Raw genomic sequence first — 27,246 nt, forward strand, 5'->3', positions numbered from 1 at the left:
AAGGAATTTTTTTTTATCATGCTACTTCTGCGATCCTTAAAAGCAGCAGCTGTAGGAGCCATTAAAAAAGACCCCCAAAGGGCATAGCCAGCCCCACTAGCCCTCTATAATTTGAGCACCGAGTTAGCCTATTTCTCCTGGTTTACCTCATATGTCTGTGGATTGCCCTCCGTTTCAATTTTTGATCTTCTCATCTTGACTTTATAAAAACCTATGAGACCCACCTCCTCATACTGTGTTTTGTGAGGTTTTAGTGGCCACTACTGGACAATGTGATAGACCTATGGCCTAGCAAAGTTTGAAAACATTATGGCACCAATCAACTACTGTAACTGACACAACTCAGGTTCGCCCCTCCCCATTTTCTAGTCAGAAGTCTTGTGCCTTTAACAGCTGCTTGAAATGCAGAAATTCAACAAGTGTGGTTCCCCTACATGGGAAAAAGATATACGGTACCTGTTGAGCTTTGACCGTAATACAGCTGTTAAAGACATAGATTCTGCTGGGATGTGAGCTTCGGGAAGCAGTGACCCACTTTATAATAATTCAAAGCCAGCCAAACAAATCCCACAATGCACTTCACTGCCTGTGCTGTGCTATATTGAGTACCAAAAGCGTTCCTGACATTCTAACGGGACCACTTAGGCTCTGAAGAATCTGCTTGGTTAATGCTGAGTCACTCCGGCGCGTTGTGAAGAATGCAGTATGTGAAGTGTAGGGTTGCCAACTTCTCTCTCTCTTTCTCTCTCTCATTTGGCAGAGCCCCGGTGACTCCTGACAGCTGTATGACAAGCAGAAATGTAGCTTATCTCCACCACTGCTTCTTCAGGATTTTGTTTTGTTTGTTTTGATTTGTTTAATTCTGACGCATTATGGGTTTGCATTACTGCTGTACTTTATATACATATATACATATATCATGTTGTTAGATGCCTTGAATACTTTGTAGAAAGCTTGGAGAGATTACACACACACACCTCACAGCACCAGAAAAAGTACATTTTTTCCATGCCTGAAGCAATAATACATAGCTCTCACTCTACACACACACCACATTCCAAACCGAATTACAATTTAGCTGACAAAACACTCAGCAAACAACACATACTCTCTGGCAAGTGAAGGGTGTCAACAACTGTGATTCCCTTTTGACCTCACCACAACTCCCGTCCCTCTGCAAAGTTTGCTCTTGGCTTGCTGTACAAGATAGTATTTTAATGGCCAGCAGTAGATGATACAGCAGAATCTTACAGCAATAAAGTTGCACCATGCGTTATGAATGTTATTGGTCTATCACTCTCAAGTCAATGGTGACAAACCAAGCAATGCCAACCATCTGCTAAATAGGTGGGCAAGCACTCAGTCCATGAAACAGGATTGCTCACTTGCATATTGATTGCTTTTCCTCCAGTGTCTCATGCTACAGATTATACTTCAACAATACTGGCTCCATATTTTTATTTGGTGATGCCAGTGTGTGTGTCTTCAGGCAAGATACCCTCACTGAGCCTCTCTCCCTTGCCACAGACACTACAGGCCATTTGCTTGCTCCATTCCTTTGGGTCCAATCTGCACCACTGCCCAGAAACATAGGCAGCTGCCCTATACCCAGTTAGATCATTGGTCCCTTCACCTCAGTACTGTCTACACCAGGGATGGGGAACCTGTGGCCCTCCAGATGTTGTGGGACTCCAGCCCCCATCATTCTTGACTATTGACCGTGATGGCAGGGGGCTGATGGGAGTTGGAGTCCAACAACACCTTAAGGGTCACAGGGTCGTGTGGCAGCACCTGTGAAGAAATGTCAAAGGCAGAAGGTTCAGTGAGACCTTGTGGAGCTGTTGTAAAATCTTAGGGAACACATGAGATTGCAGCAAGATCTTGTCGGAAGCGGCTGCTGCTTCTCCACTAGTGGAGGATGTGGAATGGGTGGGGTGTGGGGTGGGGTGCCGCCTGTTGTTGTTCTGCTGCCTGAGGTGGCTGCTTCAGCCCACCTTGTAGGTCGGCCCAGCATTGGACCCTATGGGCCTCACTTCTGAGACAAACTTTTCAGCCAGTCTTCTCCAACCCAGTGCCTTCCAAATGTTTTTGAATTGCACTTCCCATCATCCTTGACAAGTACCCATGCTGGCTGGGGCTGGTGGCAGTTGTTGTCCAAAATACCTGTGGTTGGGTCAGTAGGTTGGAGAAGGCAGTCCTAGACTTAGACCATATTTACACCATGCACTATGATATCACAATAGACAGTCATGGTTTCTCTCTCCCAAAGAGTTCTAGTTTCTGGTTGATTAAGGGTGCTGAGAGGAGGCCCCTATTCTCCTCACGGTTACAATTTCCAGAGTTCCCTGTGATTGTTAAAGCACCCTGATTGTTTGTTAAAGCACCCCGAGAATTACAACTCTTTGCAGGGAGCCAGGGTCCCCTAATAACTCTCAGCACTCTTAGCAGGCTACAGCTTCCAGAATTATTTGGGGGAAGCCGTTGCTGTTTAACTTGCACATAATAGCAGTTTAAATATATGGTGTGCATGTGGCATTACACCGTTGCACCAAAAGTTGAAGCTTGTACTCTTGTAACATTATTTCTGAAATAGATACGTTGGATTTGAAAATGGGGAGGATGTAAGACGTGACATCCATTTCAGCTGTTTTTATAAGAAACCTCCCATCGCAAGCAGAAAAGGCTCTTTTAAACCAGGGCCAACCCCCACATTAGCAGCTCCCTTGATAACCTCCACCTGGGTTGCTTTGCTGCCTTCAATGGCAAACACAGACTGGCTGTCTCCATCAACAACCCTACAGCTAAAACAAATCAAACAAGGCAGCCCAGGATCCAATACCCTAACAACATCTCAATCACACAAGGTTTCTGAGCTCCCTCAATGCCCCTCCTCCCAACTTCTTAACATTGCTTCTCAGTGCTCAGCAGGATTGGTCCCCCAGGGCAGCTGCTTGGAGGACAAACACCTGGTGACTTAGGGAAACCCATTCACAATGTTATTTGCTCTGTTTGTTTACACAATGTATTTCTGTCCTTGTGTTTTGGCTGAAAGGAGGGATTTCAACAAGCTCCCTGAAAGGCATAACACTGGAAAGGGGTGGGGGTGGGGGAGTTGAGTGATGGATAGGTGGGTACTTGAAACAGTAAGCTCCTTAGAAAGCGTGGCCTGGTCTCAAAGGAATAGCAGAATCATTATTTCCTTCACCTTTACCCATCTGAAAGCTGAAGCATTGCCTCAACTGGCTGGGGGAGGGGGAGGGATGTGGGGTGGGGTGGCAGAGTGGGAGCCAGACAGGTTTCCAAGCCATCCATGAATCAGAAACTGCCAGGTCTAAAAGCATTACTTTGATTAATCAGCACAATTAACCTATCAATGGATCAGGGGCAATTAATTAAAAATATTGGTCAGCTTTGCCAGAGCCATCTGGTCACTCTACCAGCGAGCCTCCTTTCTATGGTGTATATGGTGAGAATTGCCTACCAAGGGGTATGTGTGTTAGTAAGGACAAGTGAGCACACACAGAAAAAACAAAAAAAAAACCCTATCTATTAAGGACATTTCCCATTGGGTAACTTTGGTAAAATTTTTTAAAAAAACTCTGACCCTGTTTTAAGTTCATTCAGCCTTGGGAGCCCTCCAGCCAAGCAGCATTCATAAGTTCTGTAGGTGAGCCCTACACACCCACACACATCCCACATTGGACTTCAACTCCCACCAGCCCCAGCCAATGGCCAGGAATGAAGGTAATTGCTGTTACCAAGATGCTCAGTTCAACTGGATTTCTGCACATATCCCAGAATTATGTGCTTCGTATTACTTTTGCAGGAACTAGAGGAGGCTTACAGTAGTGTCAACTTAAGTAAAGAGTAGCTCAAGTGATGTCCCTTGAGAGTGGTGAAGTTAACTTGTGTGTGTTCACATTGTAGTATTTTTGAGCACAAATAAATAAGAGAAAACAGCATCTAAATCTGCTTTGAGTATGTAATTGGTCCGCAGCCTAGAGATTACTCATTAGAAATAAGCAGTTGCGGCACCTCCCAACATCAACTCCTTTGGCTTGTGTTTGCAATTAGAAAAATGTAAGGGAACAGAAACTCTGGATTCTTTGGAGCATCTTCAGAAGCTTGCCAAGCAAATAAATTGTTTTTCCTGGACCCTGTTTCCCACCCACCCTTTTCCAAATTCTTCCCTAACCCCACCCTTCTCTCTGCCTCTGGATAGACTGGCCCAACAAAGCCACAAAGTGCTGTTGAATAATTTGCCCTGGCAGGGCTCACAACCAGGTGCCACATTCTGCAGAAGCTTCCCTTCTTCCTCCAGGAGGAGAACTCACAAAAAGAGTCCTCACAAATTGTAAGCGCCATGTTGCCAGTGTTATCCCCACTCACAGATGAAGGTTCTGCACCTTGAACAGTTCACATGGCAGCCGGGAAACAGGCATGATTGGATTTCCATGTTTTGCGATGGATTTTTAACTGATCTCACCTGCAATTGCTTCCCATCCGAGGGACTGACCAAGACCACACTCATGCAGGACCCAACCAAGCTAGACATGATGTGGGAGATCTGTGTTTAGGGTCTCCATTAAAACACCCCCCACACTGTCAGGGGACCACTAGGGGTCAGCGGAGAGCCCAGGAGATCGGGACGAAGGCTCTCAGATGAACCCGGAGCCCCAGAGCCTAGAGTTTGGCAACTTCCTCCGGAAGGTGGTACTAGGGCTCAGGAGGAGGTGCAGACCCTTGGGGATGTTGAGAGGGCTAGGTTTCCAGAGGGAGGGCTGCAGGGGGCGGACAAAACATTCTCGAAGGGGAGGCTCCAGAAGATACAGCATCGGTCCCTCAGCTGGGCAGCTCTAGCGGAGAGGGCGCTCAGCCAGCGCCTTCACCCCTACAGAGAAGGGGACAGTGGAGGCAGTTTAGGGTGCCCAGTGGGCTGTGTTGGCGGAAGTCACGATGGGAGGTGCTTCCAGATTCTGAATCAGAATAGTACAGTCATGCCTTTTGATGCTCTGTCTTGTACATATGTATATAAATAAACCCTGTAAAAACCAAGCACGGGGTTTAGAGCTGCTTACTCGTGAGGAAGCAACCAGCATCATGACACACACTGTGCTTCAGGGCCCCTTAACTGGTGCTGAAGAAGGGAAGTCTAATCCTGTCAACACTCGATACCAAAGTTAGTGTTTAGCCTACAGAGAAACATTTATTGGTACCCAAGTGACACCTGGAAGCAGTCGTCCCTCCTAGTGTAAACAGCAGCTTCGGAGGGGGGGATTTTAATCAGCAAAATGGCACAAGGGGGAAAGGGGGTTAATTTCCTCCCACTCTGTTGTGATCCTGTCTAATCCTGTTTAATCCTTCCCTCTCTGTAGCTGCTATTATGGGTGGGGAGATGGTTTGCAGGGACATAGTACTGAATCTTGCTAAAGTCAGTACTTGGATGGGTGACCCCTTGGGAACACCACTTTGGGCTGCATGACAGAAAAAAAGGCAAGATATAACCGAAGGAAAAGAAAGAATCAAAATAAAACACACAGTGGGTAGGTGGGAGGGGTTGTCTAATGGAGTCCAGTTCCTAATGGGTTAAATTCTCAAGCCACCCACCAACACCTGCATCCTTTGGAAAGTCTATTTGCACATGCAAACACCTGCAGGTTGCATACACAAAACTGGAGGATCCAGATGCAAATTGGGGAGCCTTGGAGAGTGAACTTTTGCAGTATGTTGGTGGGCAGATCCTACCGGTACTTACACCAATAGTGAATGCCTTCTCCAATTGCTGATTTGGTATGTATCCAGAACAACACCATCCAGGCACAAAAGGGAAGGCTTAGGTCTGTTGATGAACTGCAACTCCCATCAGCACCAGCAAGCATGGCCAATGGGCCAAGCATCCTGAGGCCCAAAGGTTCCCCACATTTGGCTTAGGGAAACCCCAAGGTTTATGCAAGAGCAAAGGGGAAAAAAACAATTTCTAAAAAAAAAATTAGACAGGGTTGCTGGTGATGTTCTTTCTTTTGGGGTGGTGGCAGAGTTACTTTAAAAGCCAAGAGCTGATCTAGCCTTGCTCTCCACATTAGGAGAGCCAGTGACTGTGGGCCAGGTTACTGTCTCTTAGCCTAACCTACCTCACAGGGTTGTTGTGAGGATACCACAGGGAAAAGAAAACCATGTACACCACCCTGAGTTCCATGCAGGAAACGGTGGGATAGAAATACAATGCAGTGCAGTGCAATAAAATAAATTTGTGAAATGCAGACTTTCTCTCTCTCTCTCTGGCAAGTGAAAAAGGCAATATTCTGACAGGTTAGGAGAGGAAATTGAAAAATGAGAAATTACTCAATTTCTTCCTTTTTTTCTTCAAGGCCATATCACTTTGATCAGCAATTAATTCTGGAAGAAGACTGCTGCCAGCAAGGAAATTGGTGATTGGGGGGGGGGGGAGAGAGCAGCAAGCCTGCCCACCCTAAGAGCCTGCTATTCAGTCCGTTGGCCATATAGAACAACTCTGGTATGCTTTTCTGTTATCCAGTGGTAACCATGAGGCCAAAGAGTACCCCCAAAGGTCTAGATTTGACCCAGAAGGCCCCTAAGGCAGGTGGGGACCCTCACATTTTTATTTATTTTTTTGCAATGGAAGAGCATTAGACATCTTCTAGGTCTGCCTTTGCTGGCTGAACCTGACACCTCTGCCTCCTTATGCCACCTTCAATAACTACTGTATCCAGAAAAACAAACAGCCTGGCCTGCTCTTCTGGCAGAGGTTTGATCTGTAGGAATCAGCAGTGAGGCTTTTCAGAGCATGGAGTCGAGCATTATCAGCTGCTAATTGCTGTAGATAAGACTGCTTTTAAAGGGAGAGCTACAGGAGCTGCTTCAAGAGTTGGAAAGGAACCTGGTCACCAAAACTCTTGACGTGAACTCTTCTGCCAGATCTATCACTGCTATAAAGCAAAGCTGATCAGGTTCACTGCTGCCCGGACACTGCTGGGTTTCAGGGAATCTCACCTAGACTTTTGCTGCTGTTGTTTTTTAAAACTTTTGCTAATCACAACTTCTGCAAAGAGAAATAGTGAATCTCAGTTTGTTCAGGCAGAATGACAGAATCACAGTAATGATAGCAGCAATCATGAAACTATGGGACTGGGAAACCTCTGATGATGGCCAACTAGTCTTCTAAGGTTCTGCACTAAGCCAGGACCCCAAGCAGCCACTCCTAACCATCAGATCAACCCCAATCTGAATAATAATAATGCAGAAAAATACAACCTAGGACAGCATGTTATCATATGTGGAAAATTGGGACACATCTTCATACAAATGATGGGTGGGGCATCAAACATAAAGCACACGGGCAAATGATACTCCGCTTCAATTCAGTAAACACTATACATGTATGGGGCCATGGCAGATAAGACTGGCCCAAATTATATGGAAGGGAGCAATGTGCTCATTCAGTGCACCTATCCTGCCTCCAATGTCCCTTGATGTTCCTTTGGGGGTGTGATGTTAGAATACAGCCTTATGTATGTGTGATGTTAGAATCAGCGTTATGCATGTAAAATCCAACACATGAATAAGCTAATTTTGACTGATAAGTTTTGTGGATAAAATTCTGCCTCCATTGTACAGATCCTTCCTCTCAGGAGGGGGCCATGGCTCAGTGGTAGAGACAATCAGGGAGATCCCAGGTCCAAACCCTGGCTTCTCAAGAGAAAAAGGATCAGACAGAAGGTGATGTAAAAGTCCTCTGCTCAACCCCAGTCAAAGCCAGCCAGAGGAGATAAAGCCAGGTTAGATGAAAAGGTAAACTGACTTCAGAAAGCAAGCTTCCTGTACTCTTTTTTTTCCACACACACCCTTTTTGCAAATCTGAGTTTCTCTGGAGTTTGACTTGCTTCTCTCCCTTAAACCCATTCCCACTTCAAAATCCACATGCCACCTTTTCCCTCTGGAGCACTCTGCCGTCTCCCCCAAAGTTCACAGAAACTCAGCTTTCTTGCTTGGACCTGACAGTTTAAACATGTTGCTCTCCTCCCACCCTTTCCCCCTATCCCTGTAGATGGGGGGGGGGCAAGAAAAAAGAATGGCGTTTTTCCAGTTTCTGAGCAAGCCACAGACCTGTTGCTACTAGCCTTGGCTTTAACAGTCTGGAGGGTTTTTTTTAATGTTGTCTTGGCTTCATGCAGAGAAAGGAAGAGAGGGAGAGAACGGTTCATCAAGGGTTGCCAGTTACACCCTGGGAAGGACAGCGCATCCTGGCAATTGTCAAAGGCACACACAGCTGGCTGCTCCCATGACCCTTGCCCCAACCCTCACCCCCCCTAACCCCAGTTCACCCAGGGCCTCCCTCCTCCATTCCTAGCTGTGCACCTGCCCCCCTTTTATATCCCAGACACCCTGCTGCAGCTGTTGTGTGTCTGTTATATACCCAACCCCATGTTAAACTCATTTGAGTGGGGAGTGCAAGGGAAAGCATGTCAAAGGAATGATAAAATATTAAATCTACTACTAGCCGCAGGAAACTTAAGCTCAAGTCGACGCTTCTCTCCTGTCTTGTGAAAGCTGATACAGCAAAAACTTTTTTTTTTAAAAAAATCCAGCCTCCGAGACTCTCTCCTCCCTAGTAACAGCTGTCATTGGCTCATGGTCTCATAAGAAAGCCTATCAGTAGTTTATCAACTCATTCCTCATTACTTCAGCTCATATTTTTTAAAACATGCATGAGGGAAGGGAAGAACAGAGAACTTTGGAGCAACATAAGAACATTAGAAGACCCCTGCCAGACCCTCCAAGTGCCCTATTTTCCAGGGACAGTTCTGGATTTACAGCCATCCAGGTTTCTGATTTGATCCTGGATGTCCCACTTTCCTTGAAAAGGTAAAGGGACCCCTGACCAATTAGGTCCAGTCGTGACCGACTCTGGGGTTGCGGCGCTCATCTCGCTCTATTGGCCGAGGGAGCCGGCGTACAGCTTCCAGGTCATGTGGCCAGCATGACAAAGCCGCTTCTGGCAAACCAGAGCAGCACACGGAAACGCTGTTTACCTTCCCGCTGTAGCGGTACCTATTTATCTACTTGCACTTTGATGTGCCACCCGCGTCCCTCCACTTTTCCTTAGGACGTCCCTATTTTCATCAGATAAATATTGGAGGACATGCCGGGCTGGATCTGGCCGAAAGATCACCTGGTCCAGCATCCTGCTTCCACTAATGGAATCAGGGAATTGAAACTAGTCCCATGGATTTGTCCAAAGCCATCCAAGTTGGCAACCATCCCCACTCTTGTGGGAGCAAATGTCATAGTTTTACTATGCATTGTGTGAAGAAGTACTTCTTCTTTCATGTGAGTTCTAGGAAATGTGTTACCTTCCATTGGGTTTGGGGATCTGGGTAGCAAACACTAATTGGGCCCCTTGAACTCTGCAATCCCTTGCATGCTTATCAAATCATGAGTCCTATTCCTCTCTGGGATGCTTCACACATCTCAGGCGCCAAATACGTGAAGTCGGAAGGTGTGGCATGGAGTCTTGAGCAAAGGATGAGTCAGATCCCTCTAACTCTACACGGTCTATTCTGAGGCTAGAGTGACCTCTCCAAGGATACAGGCAGGCCCCTTTCCAACCCTTGGGTGAAGATGCAGGGAGCAGGGAGAGAATTAACTGACCAAGTGACCTTCTACATGCCAAGGATGTACTCAGGCCCAGAGCGACAGTCCCTCCTCTTTTGATGTGCATGCATATATGAAAAATGTAATGTGCAAATTGTCTGGAAAATTATACGTGAATGAGTGTCACTTTTGTGTTGCATTAAATAGCAATTAATAAAAAAGAGGGGGAAATGTAATGTGCAAAAGGAGTCCACAGTGGGTCTTCTGGTGGAGAAACATGCCTAGGAAAGAGTGGGCTGCTAATTGCCTTCTCTCAGAAAAATAAAAACGCCTGTGTGATGTGGTGAGGAAAAAAAGTGGTGGAAAAAAGTGGTCATATTTCTAAAATAAAAAAAGGATAAATCCGGAACAGCCATATTAAATATGATTGCCATTTCATTTCTTCACTGTTGCATCAATTCCCCTGCAAGTAAGCCACATGGCCAAAGTCTCCCTTGGGAGGTGGTGGACTCTCCTTCCTAGGAAGCTTTTAAGCAGAGGTTGGATGGCTATCCGTCAAGGATGCTTTAGAGGAGATTCCTGCATTGCAGGGGGTTGGACTAGATGTCCCTTGGGGTCCCTTCCAACTCTACAATTCTATGATTCAAATGTTTGCTAGGAATATGACCACTCATCTGTATATGAAGGATATACTGATCCTAGGAATATATGTGTGGTGCTGGCATGAATAATAAACAATATCTCCCATTTACTCTTCGTAGGTGATTTCATTGGCCTCTTTGAGAAAAAAGGAATCCATGTTGGTTAGCTGTAGGTTTCTGAACTAGGCATGCAAATATCCAGTAGCCTGTTCACCCCAAATGACTACCATATTTTCGCAGTGACCGGGAAGTATATCTGCTGGCATTCTATTCTCAAAATCATTGACTTTAATTGAGAAATAAAAATGGAAAATAACTTGGCCATTTTGTTCCTGTTGCTTGGTTCCTTAGGAAATCACACCAATGATATAATTGTTATCACACAACCCGTCTTTTCTGTTAGTCATTATTTTCTACAATGCCGCTGTTGTTTCTGCATGTGGCCACCAGGGGATGCTTCTGTGGCAGCTGGATATTACTCTGAAAGCCTTCATTACTCAGGTAGGGTTGTGAGGGTGTGGCTGGTGTCTGAGGTTAGCAATGTGTTCATTGGAATGACACAAGGAAGCTCGGTGGGAATTACACTACTTCAAAAAGCTGGCAGGGAATGAGATGACTGGATGCCCTTCTCAAGAACTTCCAGCAGGTTAGTTTACCATTCAAAAGACAGGTAGGGGAATCAAATGATTGAATGCTCTCCCATCTTAAAAGAAGAACCACAAAGGCTAACATATCAGGAAGAAGGAGTATAACTCAGTCTTCCTCCTTTATCTGCCAATGTTCTGCATGCAGGAAAGGCTTTTGAAACAAAACAGAACATGGATAAGTATTCAATTATATGAACACACACACACACACACACACATTCCGATTTGGTTTGGTCTCAGGAAGAATGGGCCCTATGATCTTTCTGCTGCATGCCTTTCCGGAAGGACTCTGCCCCACCAACCTCATTCTGCAGCCTGCCAGCGCCTACCTGTCTACTTTGGGAGAAAAGGCTCAGAGCACCTGCTTTGTATGCAGGAAGGTTCACCTCTCCAAGTAGGGCTGAGAGAGACCTCCATCTGAAATCTTAGAAAGTCACAGCCAGTCGGTATAGACCAGGCACCCCCAAACTGCGGCCCTCCAGATGTTTTGGCCTACAACTCCCATGATCCCTAGCTAACAGGACTAGTGGTCAGGGATGTTGGGGATTGTAGTCCAAAACATCTGGAGGGCTGAAGTTTTCGGGTGCCTGGTATAGACAATACAGAGCTAGATAGATCAATGGTCTGACCTGGCATATGGGAGCTCCCTATGACTGCTCCTATGACTGGATGCTTACAGATGGTGGAAGCATAAGCATTAAGCATATAACCAAATGATCAGAAAGGCAGCTGGGAAATGGCTGGCCAAAAAATAAATAACTAAAGAAAAGCATCATAGCGGAAAGCAGCTGCAGGTAAGGTTGCTGTTTAATGGCTGGCAGACGTTGAGCATGCGGTTCAGTTTGGGCACTCAGGATGTAAGCGGTCAAGTTGCCTTGGGCACAGGATGCTGCAGTACCCTGGACCAGGTATGTGGGTAATTAACAACAGCATCCCATGGCATGCAGTGACAATTAGAATGAGCAGGCACTTTCAGTGGGCTTGACCACTGCTTCACTCTACCTGACTTGGCAGTCATGCAATTTTATCAGTGGGCATGGACAAGCAGAGGTATAGAGATTAGCCCCTGTTTCCAAAAGGCTGTCTACTAGGCTATTGTAGCCTATCTTGAAGAGGAAAAAGTCAGGGGAGAGAGAGAGAGAGAGAGGAAACCCCACTTTAAAACCAATAAGGGCAGAATAACATTTAAGATCAGGGAAGAATCAACCATCTCTCCCCACCAGTGCTTAATTTATTGTATACAGGCCTGACTTCCCCCCACTCTCTTCAGTTTCCAGCTCTGGGCCAATTTTGGTCATTGCCGGGACTGGCTTCCTAAGCAATTGCTCCTTGGATTTCTGGCCAACCTGGCAGAAGCCTTCAAGTTCAAGTCAAACTTCATTTTTCCTTTTCACCAGTTGCTTAGAAACATGCCTATGAAAATATACTTCTCCGTTCTCACACTCTACTGTTCTGGTGCCAAGAGCTTTTATTTTCCCTATGTCTTGCCCTCAGAAATTCCTGTATATATACGGTATATATATGAAGCTCCTGCAGGCATAAAGTTATGCCTGCAAGTCATCTGTTCCCAGCACATGCCCATCTCCAGAAAAAGGTGACTTTGGTGTTATTTTCAACGGCTGCTTTTTACATTATTGGATCAAAGTTTAACTAAGGAGCAAAACGAGGCCCCTAGATATTCACTGGCAGGTTTTGGAAACAGGAATGAGGTGGACAGCAAGGAAATGTCATTGCAGCCCCATCAGAGTGCTAGAGCAACACTTCTGCAGTACGACACACACCTAGGATCCACAGCATCCACCATGTCTGAAACTTTTAACGGCAAGAATACAGTTTAGCAGTCATGCCAACAGTTCCTGATAATGTTACTTGGGGCTTTTTCCCCCAACCAGAACTCACCAGAACTCAGTTCTGGCACCTCTCAGCTAGGTGCCATTGCCATTATAAGAGAACAAGGGAGGCGTTCATAGTGAGTTCTGGCACTTCTTTTTCCAGAAAAATAGTACTGATTTTACTGAGAACTAACAAAGGTCTGCTTCTGATCAGAGTCCACCTTCTGACTCCAAAGTCCTCAAAAACTGTCACCCTTTTAACCTACCAGCCTCCATCAGCCTAATAAATAGGTTCATGGCCAATCTACTGGTAGTAGTTGAGCTGCCATTTTTAGGTCTCTCTCTCCCTTTTTCTCTCCATCTCCTTTTGATTCCACCCCACTTTTTTAGAGTTGGAAAGTGCAACTGAGATAAAATTTGCAAGAAACCTTAAGTTACTTTTAAGAAAAGTTTTTTTAAAGCAGTAGTCCATTCTTATTGACTAGGAATGTCCTGCTATAAACTTGTAGAATGGTCACGACCCACCAATCATCATGCTTCCTTGCTGGTCTCCAGGAGATCAAGGAGGACTTTAGCCCTCCCCCCTCCCCAGGAAACAAAAATAATGATATAATGGCTGCATGCATGAGAGGGAGAGGCCACATTTAGATTCAACCCTGTTTGGTTTATTTGTGCATCAAGCTACATACTTTTGAGCCTCAGGACTGCTGTCTGAAGAGCAGAGTGGCCCCCAAGAATTCAGAAGTTGGCTATTCCTCTTACAGACAATTTTGGAGCACCTGCTGTACAGCTGGATCCGAAAGCGTGAGAGAAGGGGGAGGGGTGAGAAAGGGGGATGGAAAGAGAGAAACGCTCAGGCACGTTCAGACTAAATGAAAAAGTCAAACTGTTGCTGGTCTCATCTGTCTGTAAGTGGCACTGTTGCAACTCCAAAAGGAAGAGCAGAGTGTATTGCTCTGCACGCTGCCGTATTTGCACTGAACCATATTGTTCGTATTACTGACCACACACACACACACACACACACACACACACACACACACACACACACACGCACTGTAGATGACGTGCAATGGGGATATTCCACATAGTTTTAGTGTGAGTGGATTGTTACAGAGTTTACTGGGTTCCAAGACAGGAAATCAAGTCGTATCTCCTCCTCCTCCTCCTCCTCCTCCTCCTCCTCCTCCTCCTCCTCCTCCTCCTCCTCCTCCTCCTCCTCCTCCCCCCCCCTAACAGACTAGTTCCACTTTATGGAACGATCCAAGCAAAATGCCTTCGCCTTTCACCTCTTCCAAATGAAGCACCTGACATTTTGGAAACTTGTTTTTGTTTTCTTAAGGATATTTTCACTCCGCTGGATGAGATGACAACCCAAAGCCAGCAAATGCTTTCAAGCAGCAGCAGCAGCAGGAAAAGGCAACGGCTCTGTGTTGGGGGGAGAGGGGGGAGGTGTCATAAAAGCAGGAAGATTTATGGGGTGTTGGGAAGGAGAAGTTGTAACTGCAAATCTTCACTGTATGGATGCAACAGGCATGCTGGCAGAAAGCAGATGCCTAGTACAGTATGTGTTTTTTGGGTTTTTGTGTGCAGAAGATGGAAAGAGGAGGGGGGCAAATCAGTGGCTGTTTTGGGAGAGAGAATGTTCTCTTTTGCATCCAGGTGTGCAAAAAAGAAGAAATGGCTCAAATGGAATACAGGTTAGGAAATGCTGGCTTCTTCACCCCCTTAAAACGTATACTGTATCAAAGTTCCCTGTTCAAAAGTATTCTTTTCTTTGGCATTTTTGTTTTGTTACTGTATCGCACCTGCTCCTTTCTATGTCCCATCAAAACATTCAGATGCATCACAAGGAAAAAGCCGCTCTCAAGTTTGGACAGAGAATGTATGGAGTCACTCACAAGGTATGGAGCCTGAACTGAATGGGACTTGATAGGGTGTTTCTGTTGGAGTGCTCTTGCCACATAGATGCAGAGCATTAAAAATAAACCCAGAGAAGATAGACTGCTAGTAAAATGTGACAGGATTGTGGAAGGACCAAAGGAGGAGGTGGGAGTGTGAAAGGTGGTGGTGTGAAGAGATGGTCGATGAGGCAACAGGTGAGGTGGAAAATTCATCTGAGTGAGAAACCAGGCATATAATAATAAGGATGGGGGGAAAGTTATGCAATGGGAGATAAGAAGCCCAGGCTTGGGGAGGGGGAGAGTGACCAGGTGAGAGTTGGGCAAAGAAGGAAAACACACTTGCAGGTGAAGCAAGGTTAAGATGCGCTGCGAGGGAGGAACATAGGGCAGCACCGTGGAGGTTGCACAGGTTTATGTGTCATGGAAGGTAAGGGAGGTGCAAGTGAGTGGGGTGGGGTGGGGGTGACCTGGGCGTAATCGGATTGGAAAGGTGACCTGATGGGATAGGTGGTGCTTCCAAGGAGACAGCAGGGAAAGATGTTCAGAGGGCGCATAGAGAGCATGGCAGGCGGTGGACGGGGATGTGCAGAGGCAAGAGAGTGGAGCGAAATGAAGAGGTGCCCCGTGACCCCCCCCTCGAGAGCCAAGGCCCAGGGGCAGGACTCACCGTTCTTGGCTTGCTCCCTGTAGCTCTTCTCGTTGAGGCAGACCCCTCGGCCGTGCAACAGGGCATGCAAGGGCTTCTCCTCACCCTGGCGCGGCAGGCAGCGCATGCCCTGGGCGCAGCGCTCGGTGTACACCCCGCAAGACTGCCCTTCAGCCAGGGCGCAGGTCATGCAGCATCCACAGCCGGGCTCCTTCACCAACTCGCAGCCCACTGGGCTGGGAGGGCACATGGAAAGGGCTTTTTCATCGCAAAGTTCACAATGCACAAAGGAGCCCAGCCCTTGGGACAGCCCCAGGCAGAGGCACAGGAGCAAAACTTGGGTCACCAGCATCTTCAAGGCACAGGCAGGCATGCAGCGTGGCAGGCACCCAAGGCAATATCGATTGTCCTCTTTTTATTTCTTTTGCAAAAATAAATGTTCTATTAAAAAAAAGAGGAAAATAATCTTTTGCCAAAAAAGAAGAAAAAAGAAGCGTCTCCTTCCTTAGATTCCAAAAGAGCTTTTCCACTCAGAAACGATTCAGGATCGGAATGCAAAAAACAAAACCTGGCTGTCAAAATCTGCAGTTGCAAGAATTACGCATGCAACAGGTTGGAAATGGGGAGGGTGGGTTGGGGAGTCAAGGAGGGGGGGGGGAGAGAAGAGCCAGGAGAGCTTTGGTGAAGCTGCACACCGAGAGGTATAAAAATAATAATAATAATAATCCACAGGCTTCACTCAAAAAAGCAACGTCTGCAAGAGAGGCTGGGGAGGAAGCAGAGAAGGGAATCAGCTTCTTTTCGACTGTCCTGATATTATCTGCAGCAAATGAAAAAACGCCTGGAGAGAAGTAGCATTAAAGCAGGTAGAGCTGGGCTTTGTCAAGAAGAGATTTAGCATGGGACTGGCTGCAATTTTTTTCCTCCCCCCTTATCCTCCTCTTCCTAGATTGGGTTAAGAACAACAAAGAGGTTTTCTGTAAAAGTTGGAGGATTTCTACAAAGTCGGCAGTAGAAAGAGAACGAAAGAGGGAGGAGGGGGGAAAAAAAGAAGGGAAAAAAAATCCACTTTGTAGATCTCCCAACACTTTTCCCCTGGAGAAGTTTCTAAAGAGACTGAATAGTGCCGAGCAGGCATGTCTTTTAAATAGACTGGCCCTGGCTGCCTGCCAGCCCCTCGCTGCAATCTGAGATCCCAATGACACCTCAGCCTGAATGGGTGCCAGGAACCAGGGCAAGATCAGTGCACACTCCAAATGTGTGTGGGGGTGGGCTCTGCAGCTTCTGACTTCTAGGCTTCCAAAGCCCTTGGCAATGATCAGCAACATTATTGTTCGCAGACACACACACACACACACACACACACACACACCACCCCAAAGGCATCCAATTGCCTCATTTATACCGGACAAGAAGGAATAAAGTTCTCTATGCTCCAGACTGCAGGGAAGAGAGGAAAAAGGTCAGAGTTTCTGGGCGAAATTGATGTCTTGTTTTTGTTTTATTAAATGCCCAAGGCTATAATCATGTGTGCACACCATGATTTGGGAGCAAGCCTCAGTGGGGCTTCAAATCTGAGTAGCTCTGCACAAGGGTACATGTGGAGTTGCCAACTTTTTTATTGATCCCTGCTCCTGTGCACTTAACAGCAGCTCAGTATGGAATTGCTGCTGCCTAGCAGACCCTGTCAAAAAATCTTTACCTGGTGATTGCTGAACGGTAGCCAGGCAGGCATCGTTTCTGCTCAGCCGGCAACACTCACTATGCAAGTGTTGCCTTCTGGAACCTCCCATCACCTTAATCACCCTTGTCTGCTCCATGCCAAAGAGTGTTCCTGAAATCAGGCTCGTATACAGAATGTGGGTTATCACAGCCTAGTGTGGCTCCTTTTGTGTATAATCTGACATTTTGCAGTTGAGAGGCATCGTTCCAGGCCCCAGGAGCTGTTTGCAGGATTAGGCTGACAATTCCGTTACTGTGCACCGCGCCTGCAGGTTTTAACATGGCAGGTGCCCATTTGCATGACATCACCGCTGCAGGGCGATAACCTGCGTGGAGTTGCAGCGCTTGGTTTGTTCAGCAAGGCTCTCCGCCAGTGTGTGTGTGTGTGTGTGTGTGTGTGTGTGTGTGTGTGTGTGTGTCTGACAAAAGCTCCTTACCTCTCAAATACCAATTGCTTAAGCAAACCCAGAGCATGAGCAAAGCCAAACAAACCAGCAAAAGCAGGGAACCTAAACAGAAACCAGAAACAAAGTTAGCTGCATCATCAGAGGGCTTTTGCCACATCAAAGAGCCACACTTCATGAACTGCCAAGCATCTTTACCTCTTCTACCCTTCCCAATGCTCTTCTGACCTGTTACCTTGAAACACTTTTTTTTTAAAAAAACCATATAAAAAAATCTTTCCAGTAGCACCTTAGAGACCAACTATGTTTGTCATAGGTATGAGCTTTTGTGTGCATGCACACTTCTTCAGATACCAATTTTGTTTTGACTGCGTCAGACCAACCCGGATACCTACCTGTAACTTTAAAAAACCATGTCTGAAAAGAAAAAGTTTTTCCTCTTGCGTGTTATAGAACCAATGACCTTCTCTGATTTTCATGGGTGCTGAAAGGCTGCATACTGTCAAGATTCCAGTGGCTGGGATGGTCATGCCTACTACCACCCTTCCCAGTAGGCTCAAATGCAAACATGGCTTTTGAATAAAACACAGGAGATGTGGAACCACAGCTTGGCGCTCTGAAAATTTCCCCTTCTGCATATAGTAACCACTAAGAAGTTGGTGTTTCCTTCCATCAAAGGAAAGCAGCAGGGTAGGGGGGTGGGAGTGGGGTCTATGACTGAGAACAACTTGTCAATTTCCATTGGGGATTCTCAAGGAGCGACCGGGCCTCTCCTCTTCCTCTTCTAGGTGGATTTCAGTTCTCCTGACTGTGCTGAAAATGCCTGCATTGCATTGCTTTTGCCACTAGAATGCACCCTTATCTATGATAAGTCCTTGGGTCTGCTTCTTAAAAAAGAAAATTAACCCCTTTCTGGCCTTTGCTGGAATGTTTTTAGTGCTGGCTACTTAATGTCTTACATTTTCTCTCTTGACACCAAACAGAGGGGCGATTGGAGTCCAGAGACAGAAACAGAGACAGAGAGAGACCCCTGTTTCTCAAATGTCCAAGAGCTGCCAGCATCACCAAATACTCTTTTAAGTAAAGAATCTGAATGCTGGGAAATTTGCAGAAGCTCATTGAATACTCTCCCCATTGATGGTTAACTTAAATATGGGAGTCACAGCCTTTTTTTCTCTGCTGGCAGAGCTGGTAAGTCTTTAGCCACTGTGTGACAGGTGGAAATCCAACAGATGCAACTCTCTCCAGGGATGCATTGCAATGTTTGTGTATGGGAACTAATTTGAGGGCAAAATGCACCCTCCACCCTGGACATTGGCTGGGTTAGTTCTCACTAACAAATCTCCCACAGAGCTTATTTTACAACCCCTAATTTAACCCCCAAATTTATAGTATGCAATCCTTCCCTCTACACATGCTCCACAGGTGACAGTAGTAGTTCTGCTGCGCACCAGGTGATGTTTCCTCAGAAGTATGCCCCACTTGTGGGCAGATCTACACCATACATTGAAAGCACACTTAAATCACACTGTTTCCCCGCAAAGGATCCTGGGAACTGTAGTTCACTCCTCACAGAGCTCCAGTTCCCAGCATTCTTAACGAACTGCAGCTTCCTGAATTCTTTGATGGAAGCCATGCGCTTTAGATGTATGTTGTGGATGTGACCAACAGAGCTTACTTCTTGGGAAGTGTGTTTAGACTTGAAGCTTCATTTATCCTCATAAAATCCTGGAAGATTATTCATATTCCATTATTTGCAGATGTGGCTGACTGTAACTTTTTCAAAGCCAGCAAAAGAGTTCCTGGATGAGTAGAGATTTGAAAAAAACCCTCCCTTTGCCTGGCACTAGGAAGGGACAGCCTGGTCTGCTCTTGTGTCTCTAATGCAGAAATCAGCAAAAGAAACTTTTCATGGCACATTATTGGCACAAGGGTAACATGACCATTTACTAATGTCTGCAAATCAAGCTGCTTGAGAAAGGCACAGGAGCAGGGGGCATTTTAAAAGTTGGCAGTCCTGCCCTGATCCTAGGCTTTTGCAATTAGGGATAGGAAAGAATTTAACTTGATCCATGTTTTTAAACAAAGTGACCTTAATTTGCACTTCTAATAAATGGATTGGAATGTAACTATTCCTTGGATTTCATGCTTCTCAAATTTTGTGTCATGACTCTTGCCCTAAAAAGCTGCATCTTAGGATAGTATACATTCAGAAATGTGTGCATTGAGATAAAATATGTTTTTAAATGCATATTATTTTGTGCTATACAGTGGTACCTCAGGTTGTGTACTCAATCCGTTTCGGGATGCCGTTCGCACCCCGAAAAGTATGCAGCCCGAGCAGCGCTTTAGCGGATGTGCGAAGCACCGATAGAGTGCTTTTGCACACATGCGAAGCGCTCAGAACACTTCCGGGTCAGCCGCGTTCTTAAGCTGAAAGTACGCAACCCGCAGAGTACTCAACCCGAGGTATGACTACAGTGGTACCTTGGTTTATGAACTTAATCCGTTCTGGAAGTCTGTTCTTAAACCAAAGTGTTCTTAAACCAAAGCGTGCTTTCCCACAGAACCGGGGGACTCCATTGACAAATGGAACACACTCAACAGGAAGCAAAACATGTTCTTATTCCAAGGCAAAGTTCACAAACCAAAACACCTACTTCCGGGTTTGCAGCGTTCTTAATCCAAGTTGTTCATAAACATATGTGTGTATATGTGTGTGTTTATGTACAACTCTAAATATGTATTTCAGTCTGACGTCTCATACAGAGCTTTTTTAAACACACACACACACACACTCACGGGACAGAACAGACTTGGGAATATCACACAGGTGAAATTGAGATGGACTGGAAGAAATAGACTCGAGTACAATTTGTGGCTAAGTGACCCTGCTCACCACTAGTGATGGAAACGAGCCCATCAGTACCCATCTGCTCTCTTTGCCAAACTTGCTTCTCTCACCAGTAGCAAAGAAGCAGTTTTGCTTTAAAAGAGCTGAAACAAGAAACTGGTTTGCAACCAATTAGCTTCTGTTAGCTGTAATAGAATATACTTCTAACAAGGATCTTATTTTTCTGGCATTGCTTGTATGCCATTTACAAAAGTGAGGGAGGAGCAATGGAGAGGAACTATCCAACTACCGCCTTGTCTCCAAATTTCTTCCTTGGGTAAGTTACAGGAGTCTGGTATGGTCCAGCTTCAGAACCTCCTGGATGACCCTGAGCATCTGGATACATTTCAGCCTGGGTTCCAACCAGAATGAAGGACTGCCTTGCTTGCCCTGGTGTCAGGCTTCGGGGAATTGGCTTCCTCCCCTCTTTGGCAGTAAAAATGCAGAACAAAGGGAAAGGAGTCTTCTTACCAGTTAGAAACTTTAATGATCACAGTGAGAGAACAAAGAATACATTTCCTAGGAATGAAGGTGCTCCCAATTAAGGGTTCCACCCACTTCCTCCCTAGTCACCCACATCACTTCCGCATTTTGCAACCTGATCTGCAACCACTGTGCTTTCTGTGTCTCCACCTTATCTGCTCTTCTTGACCTTGGGCTCAGTGGATGAACACTTTCCAGACAAAGTGAGGCTGTTAACTCTCTCTCTCCCAGTTCTTCTTCTATTCGCTGTTCCCCATCCAATACCTCCTAGCTTCTGCCTTCTGAACGATGTCCCTCTGCAAACCACTGTTCCAAATCTATACTGTCCTCCTGCTCCTGGGAAGATTCAGGATCCTGATCAGGAGCAGGGGGAGGAAGAGGCTCCCACCATTCCTCCTCAGTGCAGCCCTCCTCAGCACGGTCCCTGACACCCAGTGAATGACCTAAGGCAACAGAAAGGCATGGGGAATGTGGCACTCTTCATGCTCCTGCTTTCAACAGCATTGTCCATGGCATCTCTGGACAGCTTTCTGGGGTGCTTGTCTGGGCTTAGAACTGAAGGCACCACCTTGTGTTGGTTCTGTTTCTAGTACCTGGGAGATTTTTCAGAATGCAGTGGTGAAATTTTTGTTTTGCTTCACTTGATAGCAATTGCTATGTGGCTGTGCCCACATGGTTTCACTTTGCCTCCCATGCTGTTTGAGATTTACATCCAGCCACTGTGGGAAGCTCATCAGTGATCCTCAGCACCCCCTCCCCATCCAATCAAGGTGAGGAGTTAGATGTTCTGGAAATGATCATTTACAGGCAGGGCGAGGGCTAACAAACTGAAACGCATTCCAGGGAAGATTGAGGTGTTGTTGCTGCAGTTTACTCTGGAGTTGGTGCTTGGCTTGTCCTAGGTGGAGGTGCACTCCGCTTCCTCTAGAGATCAGGTGGGCAGCCTAGGAGTTCCCATTGGCTCTGCTCCTAGATTCTCAGGTGCCATCCATGATCAGAAGCACCATGATCCACAATCCGCTTTGGTAAGTGTTCCAGTTGAGCCCATGCCTGCAGAAGGATGATCAGTTGCCAACATCCATGCATCCATAACAGACAGTAGGCTATCATAGAATCATAGAGTTGGAAGAGACCTCAAGGGCCATCCAGTCCAACCCCCTGCCAAGCAGGAAACACCATCAAAGCTTTCTTGACATATGCCTGTCAAGCCGCTGCTTAAAGGCCTCCAAAGAAGGAGACTCCACCACACTCCTTGGTAGCAAATTCCACTGCCAAACAGCTCTTACTGTCAGGAAGTTCTTCCTAATGTTTAGGTGGAATCTTCTTTCTTGTAGTTTGAATCCATTGCTCCGTGTCCGCTTCTCTGGAGCAGCAGAAAACAACCTTTCTCCCTCCTCTATATGACATCCTTTTATATATTTGAACATGGCTATCATATCACCCCTTAACCTTCTCTTCTCCAGGTTAAACATACCCAGTTCCCTAAGCCATTCCTCATAAGGCATCGTTTCCAGGCCTTTGACCATTTTGGTTTCCCCTCCTCTGGACACGTTCCAGCTTGAACTGTGGTGCCCAGAACTGGACACAGTACTCCAGGTGAGGTCTCACCAGAGCAGAATACAGTGGTACTATTACTTCCCTTGATCTAGATGCTATACTCCTATTGATGCAGCCCAGAATTGCATTGGCTTTTTTAGCTGCTGCATCACACTGTTGACTCATGTCAAGTTTGCGGTCTACCAAGACTCCTAGATCCTTTTCACATGTACTGCTCTCAAGCCAGGTGTCACCCATCCTGTATTTGTGCCTTTCCTTTTTTTGCCCAAGTGTAGTACTGTACTTTACATTTCTCCCTGTTAAAATTCGTCTTGTTTGCTTTGACCCTGCTGTCTAATCTGTTAAGGTCATTTTGAAGTGTGATCCTGTCCTCTGGGGTATTAGCCACCCCTCCCAATTTGGTGTCATGGGTTTCCATGGGTCTCTCTTTGAAAAGTGTTCAGAAACTACAGCTCATCCAGTGTGAGGCAACCAGATAACTACCTGCGGTTTATTGCAATGAACACAATATGCCTGTGATTAAGAACATCACTGAATTCCATTTGCTTTCTGGGCGCAATTCAGGATGCCTACAGGATAGTCTGCTTGAATATGAATACTCCAGTCTGCTGAGATCACCATCAGGAGTCGTACCTGTTCCAGGTACTCTCACTCATAACAGTGACAGGGATTTTCCATACTGGCTTGAGGGTAGGATACCTGAAATATTGCCTCCGTCTGTATATATCTGCCCAGACCATGAGATGAGGCCCTTCTCAAGGTGTAAAGCAGGTGGTTACTAAGGAGAAGACTTTTTTGGTGGTGGCACCCTCATAACGGAATGCCTTTCCCAATGATACCCACTTGGTGCCTCCATTAAGATTCTTTATTCGCCAGATAAAGTCCCTATGTTCACATATTGTTTGGATAAACACATATTAGGTGAGTTTGCCTATAAATGTGAAGTGAGTCTGATTTCTCCTCCATCCTTTTTCACTCTTCAGTGGTCTTTGGTCCAAGAAGAGGTATATAAATAAACCATAATGTAGCGCGAACCACTCAGAGGCAGCCAGCAAATATTCTCCATAAATACATAATGGTGCCTGGGTTTTGAGATGCTATCTGCAAAGGGGGCCACATTCTCTTCTTCTTTTTCTCCAGGCAAAACTGCCAACTATCTTGTTTATGCAACTGCCTTTGAAGGAGACAGCAGATAGATGGCTTTCAGAGGTTGTTTGCTGCTTTATATTTCTGTGTTTTCATTTCTTATATTTCTGATTGCTATATTCTTCTGTGATTTGAATGTTTGGCTTCTGCTAGCTAATATGGCCACTTTTAAAGTGAGAATTTAGAACAGAAATATTTTGATGACATAGGCAGAGAGATGAAATGCCCATGTTGTGGGTAGCCAGTCTGTTCTAAATCAGAGTTCTGCTACAGCTGGCTTCTAATATGACTATATATACCATGTTAGTGCACTGTTGTCTTATAATAGTTTGTTTTAATTGCACGCTGCTTTGAGCATTTCTTTTAATAGAAATGTTGCCTATAAGGGTTTTTTTAAATAAAAGATGACGGCTGGGTTTTTTGTTTGTTTGTTCTTGTTTTAAGATAGGCACTTACATTCATATTATCACGGAATGCCACGGCAGCTTGGTCTTAGCAGACAGCAGCCAAATCGGATGCAATTTAGGGCACTCAATAGTTTGCAATTAGCCCCCTCCCCCTTCTGCAAAAGCTGAGCGTTGGGTGGTCACTTACACACCACCTCCCTCAAAAGAGGATGCAGATCTCATGCAAATTTTATGCAAATCTGCTAATTTACATACACTGGCTAATTTACACATATAGGTGAACATGTAGACATTGGCAGCCTCACAATTAGACTCCTGCAATGTTTAGTATGTGGGACTAGCTTTGTATCTGATTCGGACACTGCAGCCAGTCCAAAAGGCAGTTGCCAGGTGCTTTGTGGGACACCCAGCTTTATACAAGTTAGTTACACCAGTGTTGAAGGATGTGCAGTTAGCTACCAAGTGAAGATCCGTGTTTTTGTTTATATTTAAAGCTGTATACAGTTTCAGACCAAGATGCCCAGCAGGCTGTTTCCCAGTACAGAACAAGCCGATCTAAGCTCTTCCCAGGAGGCCTCGCAGGTTGTCCCAGCAGGACCAGCCAATGAAGCAGTGCAGAAGCAGACCTTCTCAGCAATAGCACCCACCTTCGGGAATGCCTCCGCTATTGTAATTCGTGAGCCAGAGACAGTAATGGCCATTAAATACCTCTAAAAAACTCAAGTAATTACTCATATTTTCCTGGACTCTGACTCTTAATTTTAATGGATTTTTTCCCCCCGCTTTAGCTTAATTTACAATATAAAGTGGGATTTTGTTTTCAATCTCATTGTTGGTTTGGTATTTAGGAAACTGTACTGAATCTTGTGTCTTTATTGTTTTTCTGTAAACCACAGAGATTTTTTAAAAATGTATTAAGCAATTATTATTTTTTTAAAAAAAGCAACAACACTACCACCATGCTATAAATAGAAATGCAACACTTCTCACCATAGTAGGGGAAGATTGTGGCTGGATGACCCACATACCTGCTCAGTCCTCTGTCTAAGTGCCATCTATGGATGGGCAACTTCAAGACCCCTGCATTTTTATCATTAAACCAGACTTTGACCAGACAGCCTCTCAAAATGGAGGACTGCTTTCCAAAGGAGGACACAGGGCCACCCTGACAATCACCCCCTTTTGTGCTATGAGACCCTCCCCTCCTTAGCCCACCCAAGCAGCTGAACCCCAACAGGGGTGGGGTGAGTCACCCCATGGCTCAGAAACCAGAGAGGTGCCACTGTCACTGTTACCATCGTTTGGTCTGAAAGATCCCGCCCTTACCTTCCAAGTGCCAGACTGCAGAATCCGGGACCGGCAGCCGTGTGACACTGGAAGTTGCATCGACGTAACTTCCGATGTCGCTTTGCCCTTCTATGGGCACCAAAAATGGCCGCCGCCGGCTTCAAAATAGCTTCTACGCATGACCGAAAGTGCGTCAACGCACCTTCCGGTGTCGGCCCGCCCATCTATGGGCACCAAAAATGGCCGCCGCCGTCACCGGAAGTCGCGTCTACGCACTTCCGGTCATGCGTAGATGCGACTTTTGAAGCTGCCGGCGACCATTTTTGTGTGCCCATAGAAGGGTAAATCAGAAAAAAAAGGCCGCCGGCAGGAGAAAATAATGGAGAAAAATGGGAGACGAAGTGATACGGGGGACCACCAGGAAAAGGTAAGTAAAAACGGGTGTTTCCCGGGGAAAACTGGGTACTTGGCAGCTATGGTCCCGCCTCTCCCTCTCTGAGAGTTCTTTATAACAGATTTGGAGTAGCCCACCTTCCAAACTGAAGACTGCTCTCTGTAAAGTGGGAAGGACACATGGTCACTCTGCTAAGGCTGGGCTGTATTCCTCCAGAATAGCATGGATATGGCATGGAGGACAGCAGTAGGGATACAGCATATATCTTCCAAACAGTTTTGCTTGACATGTGTATTCTGGCGCCACTTGACACATCACAGTTATGTCAGGTATCCAGAAAGGCTAATGGATGACTCATGGATTAGTGAATGCTAAAACGAAGGAAAAGTCAGGTGTGTGTGCCCTGACTTGTATAAGCAGAAGCACTTTACACTAAGGCAAAGCCACCATTGGATATAATCCAAAGGCAACCTTGGCTCCTACTTTTGTTATATTCGCTGCACCCCCCTCTCTATCTCTCTCTAATTTCCTAGGGAAGAGCGTATGGAGTTTGCTTTCAAATTAGCCACAGGCTTCAATTCCAGCCTAGATGCTTCCACAATTTGTAACCTTGCTTGCCACCTTGACAAGCATGAGAAAGGAAGGCAGGACTCTCTCTGCAAGGGACCAGAGGGAATGTTGAGGTGGTGCTGGAATGGGTGCACAGTGCAGAGGGCTACAGACCAATCCAGAATTTGTCTCATTTTAAATCAGTTCAATTTTTAAATCCTAACTGCGAGCCCATTTTTCCACCCAGATGACTGATCTCCACCACCTAGGTCAGGCATCCCCAAATTGTGTCCCGGGGGCCGGATACGGCCTGAAGGACTCATTTATCTGGCCCGCGGCAACCCCCACCACTCGCTGCCGCTGCCTGCTCTTACTGGAAGTGTGCCGGAAATAGCGTGTGTGCACACGTATGGGCGCACACTCCCCCGCCCTCCGGCCCGCCGTGCGATCGAAGCGTGGTAAGTTTGGTGACCCCTGACTTAGGTCATAAGTTTAGATGCTGTGTACAGTGGCGGAGCTTCATGCTCTGGCACCGGAGGGGGGGGGGCTAAGAGCAAGCGGGGGCAGGGCTGGCGTGTGTCCTGGGGGCATGGCGAGCCACCCACAGGGGCGTGGCATGCATCCTGGGGGCGTGGCGCCCAGCACGGATGGGGGAGTGGGCAGGGGTACCCCACAGGGATCGCACTTGCGGGGGGTGGTGCGCTTCCTCCACACTCCTCTTTCTCCACCAGTGGCTGTGTACCTAAACACAACACTGATCTATCTATATCTATCTATCTATCTATCTATCTATCTATCTATCTATCTATCTATCTATCTATCATCTATCTATCTCTATCTCCTGTTTGTTGAAGCACCTATTGTCCAGTTTATAGAAAGTTGAAACTTCTAATATGGGCTGCATACACAAATAATGAAACCCAAGGCTGCTGGTCCAGTGTGCTGGTGTGCACAGCCCCAAAGTTTCCACTTTGACCTTCCTGAGCAGAAGAAACAAGCTAGAAAGCCACAATTAAGCTCAGCTTGCTGTGATATCCAAAGGAGGGCTTGTGGTTGCCAAACAAGCCAGGATCCATAAGCCAGCAACAGACCACGGTGACCTGGGCTTGTTAGGGAGACACA

The 27,246-nt window shown here is 46.2% G+C and overlaps 1 protein-coding gene across 2 annotated transcripts in view; it reads right to left on the reverse strand.

Moving 5' to 3' along the window:
* The window catches only part of IGFBP5 (insulin like growth factor binding protein 5), a 39,694-nt gene extending 23,286 nt beyond the window's left edge, over positions 1 to 16,408 (reverse strand). For both annotated transcript variants that reach the window (XR_009558115.2, XM_035128162.3), the window contains exon 1: positions 15,304 to 16,408. Coding sequence is in view for 1 of the 2 variants with exons in the window: in XM_035128162.3 (XP_034984053.1) it covers positions 15,304 to 15,655 (352 nt within the window). In the remaining variant the exon portion in view is untranslated. The remainder of the gene's footprint in view (positions 1 to 15,303) is intronic.
* Between the last annotated feature and the right edge of the window lie 10,838 nt (positions 16,409 to 27,246).

This window comes from Zootoca vivipara, chromosome 1, assembly GCF_965207765.1.
Source record: "Zootoca vivipara chromosome 1, rZooViv2.hap1.1, whole genome shotgun sequence".
Lineage (NCBI taxonomy): Eukaryota > Metazoa > Chordata > Lepidosauria > Squamata > Lacertidae > Zootoca > Zootoca vivipara.